The sequence below is a fragment of the Haliaeetus albicilla genome, chromosome 1 (assembly GCF_947461875.1).
Source record: "Haliaeetus albicilla chromosome 1, bHalAlb1.1, whole genome shotgun sequence".
Classification (NCBI taxonomy): domain Eukaryota; kingdom Metazoa; phylum Chordata; class Aves; order Accipitriformes; family Accipitridae; genus Haliaeetus; species Haliaeetus albicilla.
Window position 1 is genome coordinate 38,075,285 of NC_091483.1, and position 19,905 is coordinate 38,095,189.

A 19,905-nucleotide genomic window follows, 5' to 3' on the forward strand; every position below is an offset into this window, starting at 1 on the left:
TGTTGCAGAATCATAGTCTGGAAATAATCACAGTGAAATGCATGACTAAAGTAAAAAAAGTCTAACTGAAACCAAGATGCAGTTTTTCTCATAGATAGAAGAATAAATCGGTAGGCTACACCGCTAAGGATTCTGGTACCTGTGGTATTACTTAGAGTAGGGGGAAATTGAATGTGTGTTAGATAAGATGAAGTGGTTGCAACGTTTTATTAAACATTGCAATAATTGCAAGCATTAAGATCTGTAACTTTATCACAGGAAGAGGATTATTCCCTTTATTTCTTCCATGATAGGTCCTTTCAAGTCTACTAGAAATTGAAAGGGTTGAAGTAGAGTATTTGGAATATCTTATGTTTTTGAAGTTTACTTTGTTATGGATAGGAAAAATAAACGAATTGAAACATTTATTTTCATGAATTTTATTAACTTAAAACACATTCCAAATTCAATTATAAAGGCTGATCTGTCTTCCTTTATATATTGTCCACTAAAGGAATATACAGATATTCAGTCAAGAAATTGGGACTGACGTTAAATTATCAGATAATTTATAAATGCTAGAGGTACTGGTGGGGGAGAAACATGGATGTATATTGCAATGTTTGGAGAGCTTGTATCAATTACTGTATTTCTTTGTGTAGCTTTCTATCTTTTGCCCTTATACAGGTATTGTCATTTTCGCCTGCCATTACATGTAAGGACAGAGATATGTCACATTTCATTCCCATCCTTGATGGAGCTAGAGGCAGAGCAGAATCATAGAAATCATAGAAACAGGGCAAGAAAGGTATTTGGGCAGTCAGTCACCTGGCCCATCCTCCCTGTCTGAAGGCAGAATCAGATATACCTGTGCAGTTCCTGTGGATAGTGATTTCACAGCTTCCCCAAGCATTCTATTTCAGAGCTTAAATAGTCTTATTTCTTGTTTTTTTGTCTAACCTAAATCAGCCTTTATGTCACCTAATCCATTACTCCTTTATCTGTTCTCCTTTTTAGCTGTCCTTCTATATTTGAAGATGGCTGCCATATCTTTCCTTGCCTTCCTCCTTGCAAAACTAAATAATCCCATTTCCTTTGAATTTTCTACTCTCAGATTGTGTTCATCATTTTGCTCTGGAACCTTTCTAATTGGTACCCACCTTCTTTGAAATGCCATACTGGGTACTGCACCACATCTGAGTACTATGCTCTAGAAATAGAAATAATGGCTGCATGTATCTCAGAGACAGTATTCCTTTCAGGGCTTCCTTTTGTGTTACTCTTTTTTTTCTTTTTTCCTTACCATCATGACACCGTTGAAATATATTTATCATGAGATGCACACTAACATCCAGAGCTTTTTTCTGCATTGCTTTTCTGTACTGCTGCCGATTTAGACAGTCTTATATCTGTGCACTTGATCATTCCTTTGAAGTACAGGATTTTTCATCTATTCTTGTTGAATTGCATTCCCTACTTGTCCTTCCTGAACATGCCATTCCTTCTTATATTAATATGCTAGCCGTGTTTGTTATCCTTTGTTTCTTGGAATAGTGTACGAACATCTAAGTTACTGAGCAGGTTAACTCACTGGTTTCCCATTTGTCCCTTCCATGATCTTAGGAATAACCTTTCTCCCCTCCTGGTTTTGAGGCAGTTGTCCAAATTGTCAGTGGTTATAAATGAGCTTTTGCCACTAATTCCCATGGAATCTAGGAAGCTTTCACTGCAAATTCTGTATCAAACAGATGAGAAGGCTAAAAAATGTTCTGTATTATCAGTATAGAAATGAGAGGAGGTTACATAGCCCTAGCAGGTAATGTTATCCCTGGGATTGCAAATGTTACCTCATTGCAGGCAATAGCATTGCAACTGTGTTGTATTATCTTCCTTCTGTAATCCAAAAGGAAATATACATTCATTTTGCATTATAGAATGCAAGTCAATGGAATATGACTGAGCTGACACGTCTAAGACATACCATGGCATCTAACTACGGCCCAGAAAACAGAGAAAGACACCTCTTTCTTAGAAAAAGTGCATTTCAAAGGAATGTGCTCTTCAAGAAAGAAAAACATTGTTGAGAACCTGCTCCACAGATGCCAAGAAGAGGGCCTGGATCAAATTGCTTTAAAAATGTATCTATCTCGACAATTTATCTAAAATCCTAATTACAAGAAATTGCAGTCTTAGGACGTAGGTGAGAACAGACAGCGATTTTATTTGTTGCTGCGCTGTACCTGTACTGATAAAAGCCACAAGATTTAAAGATTAAGCAGGACACTTAAAACTATTGCTTTGCTGTCTTTTTACAAAAGGTCTTCTCATCTTTCAAAAGTAAAGCTGATAACTGTTTACCTCAGACTAAATTTAAAATATATCTGTTATAACCGAGAGTCTTAGCAGTCTCTGCATGCAATTCTAGAAGAGCTAATAATGTGTAGATCTTGAAACACCACTGAGCATCCTGGCGAATTTCTTTGTCAAGTAGCAAAACAAAAGCCACATTTAATTTTATAAAGGCCTGATAATAACAAGTTGAAATCCCCTTTTGATCCATTATTGTCTATTTACAAACATGCTGGGCTTTCTGAGCCGTAGTGTTGTGTCAGGCTATTATGTCTAAGGCAAATCTCTTGCTGTTGTGGAAGGACACTGAAGGACAACACATCCATTCACATCCAACTGCTCCAACTTCCTAATCTGATTAACCCATTCTGTCTGGGGGCAGCCTTTGGTCTAATTCCAGGAAGAAGCTCAATTCATATGTCCTGAAGGCTAGTAAGACGTGGTAAGTTGTGTTGGGTTTGCGTGGCAAGGTTTTGGTAGCAGGGGTCTACAGTGGTGGTTTCTGTGAGAAGCTGCTAGAAGCTTCCCCTGTGTCAACAGAGCCAATGCTAGCCAGATCGAAGTCAGACCCGCCGCTGGCCAAGGCCAAGCCCATCAGCGATGGTGGTAGTGCCTCTGGGATAACATATTTAAAGAAGGGAAAAAAGTTGCTGTGCAACAGAAACCGCAGCTGGAGAGAGGAGTGAGAACATGTGAGAGAAACAACCCTGCAGACCCCCAGGTCAGTGAAGAAGGAGGGGGAGGAGGTGCTCCAGGCACCAGAGCAGAAATTCCCCTGCAGCCCGTGGTGAAGACCGTGGTGAGGCAGGCTGTCCCCCTGCAGCCCATGGAGGTCCACGGTGGAGCAGATATCCACCTGCAGCCTGTGGAGGACCCCACGCCAGAGCAGGTTTTCTGGCAGGACTTGTGACCCCATGGGGGACCTACGCTGGAGCAATCTGTGCCTGAAGGACTGCAGCCCGTGGAAGGGACTCATGCTGGAACGGTTCATGAAGAACTGCAGCCTGTGGGAAGGACTCACGTTGGAGAAGTTTGTGAAGGACTGTTTCCCATGGGAGGGACCCCATGCTGGAGCAGGGGAAGAGTGCGATGAGTCCTGCCCCTGAGGAGGAAGGAGCGGCAGAGACAATATGCGACGAACTGACCCCAACCCCCATTCCCTGTCCCCCTGTGCCGCTGGGCAGGGAGGAGGTAGAGAAAATTGGGAGTGAAATTGAGCCCAGGAACAAGGGAGGGGTGGGGGGGAAAGTGTTTTAAGATTTAGGGTTTTTTTTCCTCATTATCCTACTCTGATTTGATTGGTAATAAATTAAATTAGGTTACCCCAAGTCAAGTCTGTTTTGCCCGTGATGGTAATTGCTAAGTGATCTCCCTGCCCTTACCTCGATCCATGCTCTTTTTGTTATATTTTCTTCCCCTGTCTAGCTGAGGAGGAGGATTGATAGAGCAGCTTTGGTGGACGCCTTGTGTCCAGCCAAGGTGAACCCACCACATACATACTAAGCTTAAAGTATACAAGTATAAATTGGGAGAGGAGAGGAGTGGCTGTAGAGCAGCCCTGCAGAAAGGGATCTGGGGGTGCTGGTCGACAGCAGGCTCAATGAGTCAGCAGTGTGCCCTGGCAGCCAAGAGGGCAAACCCCATCCTGGGGTGCGTAAAACACAGTGTAACCAGCCAGTCTAAAGAGGTGATTATTCCACTGTGTTCAGCGTTGGTACAGCCTCACCTTGAATACTATGTGCGGTTCTGGGCCCCACAATTCAAGAAGGGATGTGAAGGTCCTTGAATGTGTCCAGAGGAGGGCAACAAAGCTGGTGAAAGGGCTGGAGGGAATGTCCTGTGAGGAGCGGCTGAGGGCTTTGGGCTTGTCTAGTTTGGAGAAAAGGAGGCTGAGGGGCGACCTCATTGCTTTCTACAACTTCCTGAGGAGGGGATGTGGAGAGGAAGGTGCTGATCTCTTCTCCCTGGTATCCAGTGACAGGACACGTGGGAATGGTTCACAGCTGCGCCAGGGGAGGTTTAGACTGGACATTAGGAAGTATTTCTTTACCGAGAGGTGGTCAGACACTGGAACAGGCTTCCTTGAGAGGTGGTCGATGCCCCAAGTCTGACAGTGTTCAAGAGGCATTTGGACAATGCCCTTAATAACATGCTTTAACTTTTGGGCAGCCCCAAATTGGTCAGGCAGTTGGACTAGATGATTGTTGTAGGTCCTTTCCAACTGAAATAGTCTATTCAATTTTATAAGCCATCCTACTCTGTAATGAGCTTTTCTAAGAGCAACCTTAGGCTTGGTGTGTGCAAGTGTCTGAGACAACTTGTGTATGATATTTACAGAAACTATGTGCAGCGTGCAGAAAATAATTTGGGACTGCCTGGTTGAAGACCTAAAGCAGCTCAGACTCATAGAGAATATGAGTCCACCATTGTGTTGGAAGGTAGTAACAACCCCAGTACTCATTACAGCTGGTTTTGATGGCTTGAAGTGATTCATGCTGGTACATTGTTTCAGATGTTCGGAATTCATAAGATTGTATTTCAAGCTTTATAATCTCTCCTCCACACACACATACAATCAATGCATAGCTAAGATAACGAAACAGTAGATTGTTTTTGCCTTCTGATTTTCTTTAGTAGTTTCACATTTTCAAGTCTTTTTTTCTCTAGCCATCTAGCCTTTTAGAATATTATTATGAAATCTATTTTTTTCAAAGATAATGTGATTCTAGAATTTAAAGTGTTTGTGTAGTACCAAACAGTGTGCTTTTTATGATAAAATTGCGAAAGTTGAAAACTGCCAATCTTAAAATGTAAGTAAGTCAGGAAGAATGAAGCTTATAATTGAAAGCTGCTGGTTTAATTCTGCTGGTGCTGATTCAGCTCAAGGATGGAATACAGAGAACACGCGGACAAATATAAAAGTACTTATTTACCTTGCAGAAATAATTAAAATTTAGATGATTCACTGACGTTAAGGAACAAAGAAGACAACAGTGAAAACATTTCTTCAAACTGGAAATTCAGAAGGCATTTGGTCTAGCCATAGACGACTAAGTGAAAGTGTACAATTAATGAATTAGACAATACCTTCATTTTTGGGCATGCCTCTTATGATTGCGGTGTGTTGGAAAATGGTTTTATAATAGCAGACATTTTAATAGGATTTGTAAGGGATATTCTGTTGCACCTGCTACAGTTTTAATGGAAAAATTTGATTGATTATGCCTGAATTCAAGTAGATTATGATGATTTATAAATAAGAATAAAAAAATATTAGTTAATTTCAGTATGTATTACATGGTTTAATCAGGAACTGAACAGGAGTCAATTTTTTTCAAGTGTCCTTGTAGAACTGTAGATTTGTGAGATTTTTCTGCCTATGTTTTTCAGTCCTTGTTTTGGTTTCCTGGGCATAAAAAGTAAACATCTAGCAGTTGGCGTTCTAGCTACCTGGTTTCACTGGGCTTTTGAATCTCAGTATTCAATCTTCCCTACTTGCAAAAATATATATGAAAAATGTGGGTGTAAGAAATTTCAGTATTAAACTTAATGCTTCTTTTTAATAGCTTAAGGCTCTTTTGCATAAGTAATCACTCATTCCAGCTTAGTTGGTTTGTATTTTTGTTTAGGGTCTGTTGTTTTTGTAAGAAAACTCAAAGAATGGAACATTTAGTCAGTGAAAGCAGCGGGTGGTTTGAGGCAATATCTGTAGATTTGTCTCAGACATACAAAGGGCCTATTGACCCAGATCCTTCAAACCTGCAAGTACAAGTGGCTGAACTGTGCTAAAGCAAAAGTATTTGCCAGACTTCAGAAAACTACAGAGCCAAGTCCTAACGTCCCTGTGCAGCTCTGTTTCTTTGAATTGACTCAGCTTACTCTTAGTAATCATAAGTGTTTAAGGATTTTCAGCCAACAAAGTGCGATGGATTCCTCCTGCCTATTTTCCTAGGAACTCTTTATCACTTTTTTCAACCAGCAATTCATCTGAATATGGTTGATATAAACAAAAGAAAGCTACTATGCCTTCATGCTCCAGGTGTTCAGCAAGATCAGGTATACCTCTGGCCTCACCAAGATCAATGATGTCATTTAGGACAGGAGAGCTTGAGGGAGAAATGGGGATAAGAGGAGAAGGGGGAGTGATACACAAAGCTGAAAGTAGTAGTAGGAGGAATGTGTCATTCAAAAAAAGGGGTCTGCAAATTGGATAGAGACTATTGGGACATAAGTAAAAGGCACAGAAGGGTGGTGGCAGCTCGGATCTGGAGAGGCATCTATGGCTGAATGTTTCGTGGGTTGGGGGAATAAGGGAGGAGGAGAGGCACAGAGGATCGCTTATGTGAACAAGGAGAGGAGACGTGCAGCCTTATTGCTGGGGCAAGGCTGATATTAAGGACCAGTCAGCATAGGTAGCTGCCTATATTAGCCAATATGGGGTGTCAGAAGAGCAAACATGAAGTGCTTATTATTCTCTGACAGTAACTATGTCATGGTAAAATCAGCAATCTGATAAGATGGGTATATTTAATTCTATTAGTATTTTACTTGGAATTAGATTGGAGCAAACAGGAGAAAGTGTTTCATCTTGAGACAACAGGCAAATACTTGTGCTGGTTGCGGTAGATGAGAATTGATAATGAAAATAGAGAGGTGGTGTGATTTGTTTGTTGGTTTGTTTTTTTTTAAATATAAGACTTGAGTTATTACTATTAGTTTTAAATGGCAAGTTTTGGAAATTTTTAGAAAACTGCGGTATGTATGATGAGAACTCTCAGATCCTGTTGATTGGGGGGTTTTTTTTTTCTTTTTCTTTTTTTTTTCCTGGTAAGTGAATTTGTGCAAGGTGTATTGTAATATCAAGTCCAGGTACCCCTCCTACAGGTTGTTACAGAGAATGGCAATGATTCAGAATATATTAAAACCAAATTGAAAGATCGTTTAGTGTGGCTTTATTTAATAGGCTAGTAAAAAATTCAAGTCTAAAGAATCCTCATATGAAATTCCAATTTAGAATAATTTCTCTTGCAGTGTTGTTCAGCTTCTAGGGTGAATAATGTTTTTCCGTTAATCTGTATAGGACTTTCTGTTGACTATGAGTAAAAATAATATAGTTGATGAGCCTAATGGAATTTTCAGGTTCTTATCATTCATATAGTGTCAGTCATTTTATAAAACAGAATGATCTAATCTCTCTTCTACCATTTTCATTAATTGCACGAACCATTAATTATTCTACTGGAAAATTATCTAGAATATGTTTTTATGATCATCTCAATAACTGTCTCTGGGTTACAAGCTCAACTCAAGGGTATTTACCATGGTTAATAATGATTGGATGGCCATTTTTATCACAAAAAGAGCAGTGATTGAAGACTGTATTTCAGTAAATATTTTAGTAAAAGAGCATTTTATATTTTAAAATTTGTATCTGCTGTAAGCCACATACGCTTACTGATTTATGACTAACCTTAATTTTTGAAGAGGTAGTGACTTTTGTGATAGAACAAAGGAATTTATAGAGACTCAAGTGCATTTTTAGGGTAAGGCAGTGAAAAAAAAAGAAAACCAAAAAGACCACACAAAACAAGAAACAGCCACCCCACCCACCCCACCCCCCAAAAAAACCCATCTGCGCCAGTGTAATACTTTAAACATTCATGCTAGCTCTTTCAAAACAATTTCTTACAGCATGATTTTTCAGAGAAGTCTTTTGCCTTCCTATTTGTACATTTTGTTCTCATCCTCTGCTTTAAATTTTCCTACTTGGTCTATTTACGCTATTATAACCGTAGGCTTCAGTTTTTGCTACTGGATCCCGCTGATTTTTAACACTATGAAGAGAGACATACTTTTCTCCAGCTTAGCCTTGAAGAAGAAGGTTTTATGTATTCATACGGTGACGATTAAAAAGGCATATGTTCTTTGTGTTTTACAGTAAATTAAAGGTGATTTTTTCATCAGTGGCATTGCTGTTTTGCAAGTGCATTCTGTTTAAAGTTAGAAGTAGGATTACACAAGTAATTGTAAAATCTTATTTATTTTGTCAGTATGTATATTTTCCACAGGTGGTGGCATGGATTAGAAGACAACAACATCTTTGCTGTGGGTTCAAATCCGAATAATTGTTTTTATTATTTGTGTCAAGCTCTATGGATTCAAATCCAAGTAATTGGTTTTAAATTTTTTGTCAAGCTCTGTGTGGTTTTTGGTAATACAAAGTTCACCAGGAGTAAGCTTTAGGTTTGGAACTAGGTGGGTTTAAAAAGCTTCTAGAAAAATGGAAAAGAATAGGGCAAGAATTAATAGACTTTTTAAGGAACTTAATGAAAAGAAGTGAGTTTAGATAGTAAACTTTTCAGCCATTGAGTAATGACTGGAGATTTTAAGGTTCAAAGAATTTGTTACACAAATGTAATGAATGTACAATTTACATTTGTACAAATATATAAATTATGAATAGTTTTGAGTTGTTTCTGCCTTGACTGTAAGGAGAGATAAGGTGTCCTGCTGATTTATTTATGTTTAATAATTTAGGATTTTTCAGAGGGAGAAAGAAAGGTATAAGGTAGAGAAAAAAGATACAGTGTAAAGACTTGCATTAAAAGCTACTGTACTCCTTTCAAGATTTTTTTTAATACCTGATAATTATTCTTTCTCATTAAGAAGCGTTTAAAGGAAAGATATTTTTGTGTTGCAGCATAGTATGATAGATATAGGAAAAAAGGCTACAGCTGCAAATGTTTTGGGGGAGGGGGGTTAATACTAACACAAAAACTGCCATGGATTTTTTTAATGGCATGGGCTAGGAGAACACCTTGCAGAACTTGGTGTCTGCTTCAGTATTTCATTGACTTTAAATTGCTTATACGCGATTATTGGAGCAACAGCAAAACAAAAGCCTTGTCCAGCAGTGCACTGTACTATAACATCATTACTGACTGCTCTCTGGGTGAACAATATTGAATCATCTCACCAGCTGTATGCTTTAGATCCATTCGCCATGATCAACAAAAGCTGAGACAAAACAACACGGTGCAGCCAGAGTAAATGACAGGACACTTCTGAAAGCATCTGCCCATCTTTCTGTGGGCACAGATGGCTTAGTTGAGACAAAAGTCAAAGGATTTCCAAGATTGTCTGACATGGTGGAGCTCTTTCTCTGTAATGCATTTTCAGAAAATAAAGGGGGCACAATGTTAGGCTAATTTGACCTTCTGGATAACGGAAGGGATAAATTCCCCCACAACTTCTCTATTAACACTCCTGAACGAGTGTAAGACATGCAGGCTGACTTTTTGTTCTTTGGAATGGGAAAAGGTCTGGAACTTTGGTAGATCCAAATGCCAGTGCCATTAATAAGATCTGGCATTGTTCTGCTTCCTCCTGGAAGACAGAGGGTTCACTTTGTTGCTAAGACTTTTGCCCAGATCCATAATTTTTTTCTTGTCTGACATCTTTCTGATATTTTGAAGAAACGGCTGTTTTACAGTAGCATTAGCTATTCTCTTTGGCCATTGCATTAAATCTAATGGAAGGCCAAAGTACTTTAAAACCTCTGTCCTCAGTGTAAAATCAAAAAAAAAAAAAAAAAGAAAAAAACACATCAAGTACCTGCACTCTTTTTTTCTGTTGAATTAGCACCTCTGATGACTCCAGTGAGAAGAGTGTTCTTCTGGATTGGAAGTAATCTTGGGGGAGGAATTACAGTTTGGGAATCTCCTTCCTATTAGAGTAGTAGGTGAAATAGGTGGAAAGGCCAAGCGCCTTGGGGTTCATAAATCTTGTGATCTTTGCTGTATTCAGTTTTAAGAGGAGTGAAAGAAGATCGCTTTCCCCTATATATATCCTACAGCGGGAGTGTTAGCATAATTCAAGTGCCCCAGTCTTGTCAGTGTCTGCTGGATGTGCTATGAGCGTGTCTTTCAAACAGAAGTTAGACTTTCAGGGCTGTAGGCTTAGGCAGGTGACTAGCTACCGGGCTAGAAACCAAAGCTGTTCTGGGTGTGCCCAGAAAGCAGCCTTTCTAAACCAAGCAAGGAGATACCGAAAGAACATAAACACATCACAGAATCAGCAGGTTTTCTGGATAGCAGTTTTGAACCTGAACACTTAAGTTTTACTAAGGTGACAGCTTGCTTAAAGCATTCTTTGCTTCTGATGTTCTGCCCAAAACATTACGGCGTTTCAGAGCAAAAATAACTATTATTTGTTTAGCCGTTCTGTGCACACATAATTCTGGAATTACATTTTGATGATAGCCTTTATTTAAAGGCAAGTTGATCTGACTCTACAACCTCTGGAAACAAAATTTAATAAAGATAGTGTATTTGTTAAGATAAATACGGCTTGATCTCTAACTCCGTCTTTAATGAGATTAATTTAAAAAAAATTTTTAAAGATCCAGTAATTTTACATGTTGTTAATTTCTCTTCCCCTTTTAGTCAGGACCAGGATTGTTATAAAAAATTTACAAATAATCAGTTGATATTTCTAAGTATCTTGCATATATATGCAATTATTTTCAGCTGGAAGCAAGTCTGTTTAAAGGCTGCCTGTTTTGACAAGAGCTCCATTCTAATGTAAAGATCAAAGAGGAGAGGCAAGCATTCAGTCTTTTCTGGGCTCCCTGACCTCTACCTCATGTCCCCAGTGTTTGCAACATATCCATAGGTAATGAAGATGCTCCTGTGCTTAAAAGTCCATTTGCAGTTTGAAAGGCAACCAACCCAGACATGCTGCTTCATACAGACCACCATTCGTGCTAATGCCTGCACAGAACAAATGAGAACAATGCACGATTATGGGCACAGTTAAAAGCCATGTGGATTTACAATGGCATTTATGTGACAATATTTGACAACGTCTCTTATTTCTATTGAAAGTAACTATTTGCATTCCCATGCTCTGTCATGACAGTATGCAGGGTATCACAAGAGATCCTGAAGGAGGTAGCCGTTTCCTATCAGTGAATTTTCCACTAACTCTTTCATTTGTCAGATGACTTTCAAATGTTTTCCCAAGCATGTGTAATACTGTCCATTTCGAAATAGCCCCCAGATACATTAATTAAAGACAGACCCTTAAGAAATACGTGCCTGAGTTGCATTAGTTTGACTACATTGAAAGTCACAGGAGATAGTTGCCTAGTTCCTTTACTAGTTCTTGGCAAGTAACTTTGTCTCTCTTTTTGCTTGTGGGTTTATGTATGTATATACCTATACTTTATATATATATTATATAAAAATGTAGGGGTGCTTCTACATCTATATACCAATCTCTAGCAGTGACTTCTGAAATGACAAACAATTCGATAGAGTTTTGTGAATGTTTTGACCCAAAAGCATGATTATTGTACAAAGCACTATGAAAAGGCAATTCTCCTTTTGTGGTATATACTAGCATTCAAGTAGAGAAATACTTCATTGTGGGAAAAATGCACAAAATTCAGGTGACAGATTTTATTGCATATAATTCTCAAAGCAAAATAAAGCTGTAACATGTATTAAAACAACACACTATTTGATATGCTGATTTAGACTGTGTATAGTTTAGCAAATTATTACAAACAAGGTGATAAAATGCATAGTGAACCACTGGAAAAAAAATTGCTAGTATAGAGCAGTAAGCCGAACATTTAATACACCCACAAGCTACAAGGACACAGTTTGTGTCTTTACTGCCTTTGATGTATATTTGTTAGTATTTAAGTATATTTAAATTGTTTAAACATAAGGAAAAATGCTGAACATTTGCTTATACTCATTGATTCTACCCACTTACTCTTGCAACAAAGAACACTTCCTGTATTACCTCTCTTTGAATCTTGCCTCTTTCCAAGGAAAAATACTTGTATCTGATTCTAGACCTCCTTTCTCTTAACCTTTGTTAGTGATACACTGTCCCTTCTCCTGCTGTTCCAATAGCAGCCCCCCCATACATGGTGAGGAATCTTCTTCTGTGCCTGTTTCAGATTGATTTCAGCCTTCTTGAATACTGCTTCAGCTGGATATGCCATTCTAGTTGAGGTCTCCCTAGTGTCTTGTGTACTAGCACTGCATTCTTTGACTCTGCTGGTAGTCTCTGCCCAAAATATCCTGTTATTTTGTTTGTCTTTCTCACCATTGTGTTAGATTAGGGCTGAATGGCTAGTTCATAGTCTCTTTGAGTGGTTTTAATTTGTTTTTAGTGTGTCTACAGTGTAGACATATGTATCTAAGCTGATCACCCTGGACTCCTCCAGTAGTCTCAGAAGTCACTGGAGATCAAATTAATGGAATCTAAGGCATGATTCATTTCATCTTAAAGAAGGTGTCTAACAGGCAAAATGAATCACACCTTAAAATGCTTGTTTCTCTTCTCTGACTTAAAAAAAAACAAAACAGCTAGTATGTCAAGGATAGATTTAGACATTGCAGATATCCAAATCAAGAGAAAAAGAATTTGAAATCTTGTGATTCAGAATACTTCCCTTTTTTCTTTTTTTTCCTGCATTTATGTTTTCACATTTTCATTTCTTTTCCACTGCTCAAGTACATTCTTTCAATGTTATATTTTAAATCTCTAAGCATATCTCTCAACTTTATGTCTTCAGCACATGGACAGGCATTGGGTTAAACACAGGACTAACAGGCTAACTTTACATCTTTTTATATCTTACAGCTTTAAAATATATGTATAAAAAAATCTTGTGCTTCTGAGGTTGTCTTCTGCAATTTTATCTTCAGAAGATTCAGTTACTGATTATATAAAGTAGGAGACTGGGCCTTTTAGTTGAGGATTTCTGGTATCTTCAGAATTACTGTAAAACAGCTGAAGTTACAAAAGTCAACATCTTGCCAGTTTTTCTTGGACAGCACATGATTAATATTGTCTGCTTAGTCTGGGATGACTTTGTTTTGTCTTCACTTCAAATTCATCTTCGCAATTGCAGCTTACAAATTTTATTAAGGTCTATAGTACATTTTAAATTTAAGTTGAATAAAATTGCCTATGGACCTTGTGTTTTCCCTTCTTGGCAATTAGGGCATTTATTTAGAGAGAATTATTTTCATATTACATACATGCAATCCATGTTTCATAGCAAATAACATAAAGTCCTTAGGCACTTCAGCTTATTATCATCCTAGTTCTAGAATTATGAGAAGCAAGATTTTTTGGTTTTGCATATTGTTTGCCATGGTTTAATTAATACGGGTGATTCTGTAGGAACTATAGGATAGTACCTATACCATTTTGTATTAAAGTTGCTGATTTTATCATGTAAAGTTGAAAGGAACTGAAATGAAATTAGGAGATTTACACTGCTGTAAGAGTAGTAGGCTGTAAGAGCCCATCTCACTTCCACAGAATAATATTCTAAATAGTGCTCCCACTTATTTTAATAGTGCAGATCAGAACATGGATGAATCTCCAGTATAAAACAAAGTGAATCAAGACAGGGCTAATGCATCCTTTAACTTATGACGATTTTATTTGTTACGCAGACACACACACACAGACACCCCTCTGCATGAGCGGGTTATCTGTCTGTCATTTCTTGTTTATGGTAATGAGTTCACTTTGTTTTAGTTTGTCAACCTTACATCTATTCATTAAGCTATAGATAGTTTTAATGAGCCCCATGAAGGTTATTAGGAGCTGAAAGTGTATGCAGACTAAAGCAGTAAGAAATGATGCATGGACTGTTTGCTTTCATGGCATCTCCAACAACATGAAGGTGTAAGATGCTTGTAAAATATTTTGAGGTCCTTAGATTAAAGCTGACTTAACCTAAATTAAAGCATGTGGATTTTGTATATGTGATGACATGTGTACACAGAGATATATATTGATAGGCAAATCCCTATACAAACTGAATATATGACTGAGTTGTGAATATTCAGGCCAGTAATTATACACTATAGGGATAATGTTCTTGAGAAAATGCATTAAACATATGCCAATGATCAAGCAAAACGTAGAATAACTGAATTAGGTAGCACTATAACTTCTCAATTTAAAGCTCTTATTTTCTCTGCTACCCAAAGTAAATTTCAGTCAAAACGCTAGTGTAGTTCAATATGTTTCTGTACTGCAAAGAGCTACGCTTAAAGAAGTGTTGCTATCAGTCCCCCCCCCAAAATGAGTCGGGGTCCTTTCTTATCTCTCTGTTACCTTCTCATCTCCAATTCCATGTCCACCACTTAATCACTGCTACTCCAGTAGTAGACAGTAGTATTGGCTCCAGCCAGTCTTTCACTTCATTCTTCTGCTGTTTTGATCCCTTTAAAGATTTCTGTAAAAGTCAGTGAGAGAACTTTCTTGAGAAAATTCGCATTAATCACCCAGTAAGCTTATACATCTGGAAAAAAAAAAGAGTTCCACCTTCCTTTTCTTCCTCTCCAAGGTCTAACAGTTGCATACAAAAATGACCTCAATTCAGAAGCCTGCCTTGGTTACAATTACAAGAGCCTTCTGCATGACTTGAGCTAGCTAATTAAAATTCTCATTAAAGTCTGAACCATTGAAGCAAAGAGCCAATATATCATTTCTCCCCGCTTTACAGTTTATATATTTTCAGCATCTAATAGCCTTCATAGGGATCATTGCATTCATTCATAAGGTTGTATAGTAGAAATATTCTGGGCCATATTTCCAAAAATGTCCCTTGTATTTGGCATAATTGCAATGTTCTGGACTCATAAAGCCCATCCAACAAAGTCCTCAGTGTACCTGCACATGTGGTTTCTGTTCATTTAGTTAAGATGTAAAATTTTCCAGTCACTGAAGATAACTGCTTTTGACTGTTTAGCCCTAGCTTCTGATGCATGCGATTGCAGAATTCTTCTCTGATGTCTCAAAAGGTGTAAAGCTGCTTATATTGTGTCAGGTTAGGACTCTTCCTTGCCTATGTTGCTCTTTGAAGGTCACCACTTCTTCCAGACATCTCCTGTTTTTGCATGGTGTTGACAAGGTATTGCAAACGAAAATAGCTACCCCTGAGTTTTTATATTTAACAGATAAAAGCTAAGCACATGTATATACAAATACATGTTGTTTGGTTTTGTGTGTACATACGTGGGAGGAGATGTAGTCTAGAGGTCTGTATATAAATGCATCTCTGTGAAGAGTGTAATTAGAGGAACAATTTCTTATTTTTAGAGGCTAACTCAAGTTAAATATTGGAAACGAGTTCTTTTTTCCCCTTTCACCTTCATGGACTTCCAGCCATATCTGCACCCAGAACTGTTGCGCAGTTGTAGTGAGAAAGGAATGTAATTCACACTGAAAACATCTGTAAATCTTTAGACCTGTTAGCACTGCCCCTAACCATTCTGATGGAGAACACTTCTTTGCATAGATGCCACTCGGAGGGTAGTGACCTCCAAACTAAAGAAAAACTGGTCTGATTTCAAATATATCTTACTATCCTTTTTATTTTTAATATGTTTCTGTGTTTAATGGATTAATGAGTGGATTGGAAGGTGTAGTGTAGTGAAGCTGAAGCTGTTATTTAATTAAATATTTTCACTTCTTTTCAGTATACATCTGCTCTGACCTATGATGCTGTTCAAGTGATGACAGAAGCTTTCCGTAATTTGCGTAAACAGAGGATTGAGATCTCCAGAAGAGGAAATGCTGGAGATTGTCTTGCAAATCCAGCTGTACCCTGGGGTCATGGTGTAGAAATAGAAAGGGCATTGAAACAGGTAGCTTCCCTGGAGTGAATGCTGGGATGAGTGCATGTGTGAAATTAAATGCTTGAAAAGAACCTTCCAGTCTCCTAACCTGCCTGGATCTTGCTGGGAATAACGTGAAAGTGAACTCCTCAGGAACGTGACTCATACTAAGATAATATATTGTGTATGGGAAAGACTCTAAACTGAATGTTTTTGAAATATCAATAATCATTTATGGAAATACAAAAAGTATTTTCTAAAAAGAAACAAACTTAATTCTTCTACCACTTTCATCTTCATCTATATAGGTTCAGGTGGAAGGTCTAACAGGGAATATAAAGTTTGATCAGAATGGAAAGAGAATCAATTTTACAATAAACATCATGGAACTCAAAAGTACTGGTCCTCGGAAGGTAATTTGAATTGTCTTACAGTGTCTTTAAAGGTTTTACTGTGCTAAGCAACGGGTTAAGGTAGGTAATGAAACACTAGAGATTAATTAAAGCATGAGTTGTGATAATATTTATTTATAGGTGTATTCTACACTGGTCTTGCAGAACAAAGTAAAAATATGTAGTATTTCCTTCTAACAAATACAAGTTGTTATTTCTGGTAAGTACTACATAAGAGTATTTTCCTTTCAGTTTTGTGGATTAAACTTTTTGCTTTCTGATCTGAATTGCTAAATGTGAGCCAGTATTGAGGGAAATATGCTTCTGAATGATAAATGCAGAATACAGCTTTTCAGTGATGCTTCTTTAAATGTGATTATCTTTCTGCTCTAATTCCAAACCTTTTAGGAAAAGCCAGTTTCTCATGTCTTCCTAATCTGGAGTATTTCATAACCCTTTCAATCCTACAGTGTGTGATGTTAATACTAAAGCCCGTTAATATGTGAATGAAAGTGGTATACCTGTATTAGACACATTAATGTGAACAAATGTCATTAGTTCAATCTTACTCTTTGTTACAGTCTTTAACTACATGATTAGAAATATTTACAGTGGCAGATCCATTGCTAAAATAGTTCTCTGTGAGCACAAATCAAGGGCATAGTAATAACATGCTTTACCTTTTCTATGAAAGTTCATATTCACTGGTGTCTGTGCATCCTATAAACTCTCTTTAGATTGGATATTGGAGTGAAGTGGACAAAATGGTTGTGAATCCTCTTGATGGCCCTCTTGGAAATGAATCTTCAGGACTAGAGAATAAGACTATTATTGTCACCACTATTTTGGTAATTAACCTCGTATTTTGTCAGAAGACAGTTTGTCCTACAGTAATTTGTTTCTTGTCATTATGTTAGTTTAAATATACTGTCTTTTTATTATTTGAGGTTGTGACCTGTTGCTCATTATGATACATAAATAAAATCTGTAAATTAAGGAAATGTATGTGATTCAGTATGCAGTTTTGTTCTGTAGAAGACAAATGGTTGTTGATAGAACACCCTAGAAAGTTAAAATTTTTAGTCCTGAAAATGGAAGTGAAATGTCTGCTTTCAAAGGAGAGGAACTTTGTCTGAGAGGCAGAACCATAGTGTTAGTTTTAGAGAATGGGTTTTGCCAAACAGCGAAGAGACTGGTTCTTGTGCTTCAGAATTGTAGCTGCTATGGATTGGTGAAGTGTAAAATAAAAAATTAGAAGTTGTATTCTAGTTGTCTAGAAAATAACATTATGTACTGTCATAGAACAGCATTTTTCTGTAAGTTACACAGCTTCTTTATCAGTTTGGACAAGTCACAGGCTAGCATAGGAATTTCACTGGATACAAGAATAGTTTGGTAACAACTGAGCAAAGAGGAGATATGTTACTTTAATACGACTTATGACTCATCACCAGTTTTGCTGATGATAGAACTTTGCTGCATAGTTATAGATATCTTACCTATTGTTTGTGTAGTAATTCAATAAAGATACAGCCTGGAGAGCCTGAAGTGTTTTCCCGGGGAGGGATGTGCTTATGAAATAGGAAAGAATTTTCTTGTATTAAGACAACAACAAAAGCAACTAAATACCTTTGCCTTCTTCTATCCAAACTGTATGAGAGAAAGAAACTGATTTTGGAATTTACTCTTTCTTCTCTGAATGCGTAACTCCTGTTAACATTCATGGTCATTATTAACATACTGCTGGGAATCGCTATACCTGTAAGTATTGTTATTTGTGTATGACTGTGGAGAATGCAGCTTTTAAATGTGTTAAGGACATGTCACATTAATAATTAACAGCTAACTTACACATAGCATGTATGATTCAGATGTTATCTTCTTTTTTTCACATGTAAAAGGAAACATATTAATTTATGAAGTACACAATTGATACCTCTGTCTCTACCAAGTGGCTAAGGCAAGTTCTTTCTGTGCAGGAGTCCCCATACGTCATGATGAAGAAAAATCATGAAATGCTTGAAGGAAATGATCGATATGAGGGCTATTGTGTGGACTTGGCTACAGAAATTGCTAAACACTGTGGATTCAAATACAAGCTCACAATTGTTGGGGATGGCAAGTATGGGGCGAGGGATGCAGACACGAAAATCTGGAATGGGATGGTTGGAGAACTTGTTTATGGGGTAAGAAAATCTTTTATAATAAAACCATTAAAGATGACTGATGGAAGGAGTGGGATTTGGTTTAGTTTTCTCCGTAGAGTAGAGGAAAATTATCTAATTCCTTTGATAGAGGATTAGTAACTTGTATTGGCATGAAAAATTTTGAAAGTAAAACATGGAATTAGATTTTAAATGCAAATGAAGTTGGGGGAAGTGAGTGCATATTTCATGCTTCTGACCAGGTGAAAGGCAATGTACTTTACTAACACTTCCAAATGTCATATACTTTTAAAAGGGCATGTGTAAAAAGAGAAGCTTGGAATATGCCAACCATATGGTTATATGTATTTCAGTAAGATGAGTTTCAACTAAAAATTTCTGAAATTCTCCATAGGATGTTCCTGGCGAAATGAATGTTGCTGGTGTCTCTCCTGTCCTATTTTTCATTTGTGAAATGCCGTAGAAACTAAACCATTTTTTGCTCTGATCATTGTATTAGCTATTAGTTGCTTTTTTTCTTCCTTTACAGAAAGCCGATATTGCAATTGCTCCATTAACTATAACATTGGTGAGAGAAGAGGTGATTGACTTCTCAAAGCCCTTTATGAGCCTGGGGATATCAATAATGATCAAGAAGCCTCAGAAGTCCAAGCCAGGAGTGTTTTCATTTCTTGATCCGTTAGCATATGAAATCTGGATGTGCATTGTTTTTGCCTACATTGGGGTCAGTGTAGTTTTATTCCTGGTCAGCAGATTTAGCCCATACGAGTGGCACACTGAGGAATTTGAAGATGGAAGAGAAACGCAAACTAATGAATCAACTAATGAATTTGGGATATTTAATAGTCTCTGGTTTTCCCTGGGTGCCTTTATGCAGCAAGGATGCGATATTTCGCCAAGGTTGGTTACTCACTCATTTCAACTTTGTGCATTTTTGGTCTCAGCCATCTCAGCCGGAGGAGGTTCATGGTGCATATATTTTCACTCTCAGAAAGAAATTAATTGCTATGTTTTTTCCTTCCCTAAAATCACATAAGTCCTTGAAATAAAAGCAGTTGTCTGGGACGTAGGGTCATGATGTATTTGATTGACGTTGCCTTAAGGTCAATCATACATTTGCCAAGTGAAGTTATATACACCATGCAGAGACTGTAAAATGCATAAGGTTCAAGTCATTCCATGCCTTCTTGGAGGGGTACCGTGTTTTTGCTGCATATTCCCATTTTACAGTTGACTGCATATAGTTCACAACAACTGTAATGGGAAAAAAGGGTAACATACTAGTCATGAATTACACAGGCAGCACTTCCCCTCTAAAACTCACTACATATCATAACACAGTTATTAACCCACTGTTTT

General features: G+C 37.6%; 1 protein-coding gene across 13 annotated transcripts in view; it reads left to right on the plus strand.

Moving 5' to 3' along the window:
• GRIA2 (glutamate ionotropic receptor AMPA type subunit 2) overlaps positions 1–19,905 on the plus strand; it is a 105,650-nt gene that overhangs the window by 62,991 nt on the left and 22,754 nt on the right. For all 13 annotated transcript variants that reach the window (XR_011325172.1, XR_011325178.1, XM_069786029.1 and 10 more), the window contains 5 exons: positions 15,852–16,019; positions 16,298–16,402; positions 17,119–17,229; positions 18,361–18,567; positions 19,076–19,446. Coding sequence is in view for 11 of the 13 variants with exons in the window: in XM_069786029.1 (XP_069642130.1) it covers positions 15,852–16,019; positions 16,298–16,402; positions 17,119–17,229; positions 18,361–18,567; positions 19,076–19,446 (962 nt within the window). In the remaining 2 variants the exon portion in view is untranslated. The remainder of the gene's footprint in view (positions 1–15,851; positions 16,020–16,297; positions 16,403–17,118; positions 17,230–18,360; positions 18,568–19,075; positions 19,447–19,905) is intronic.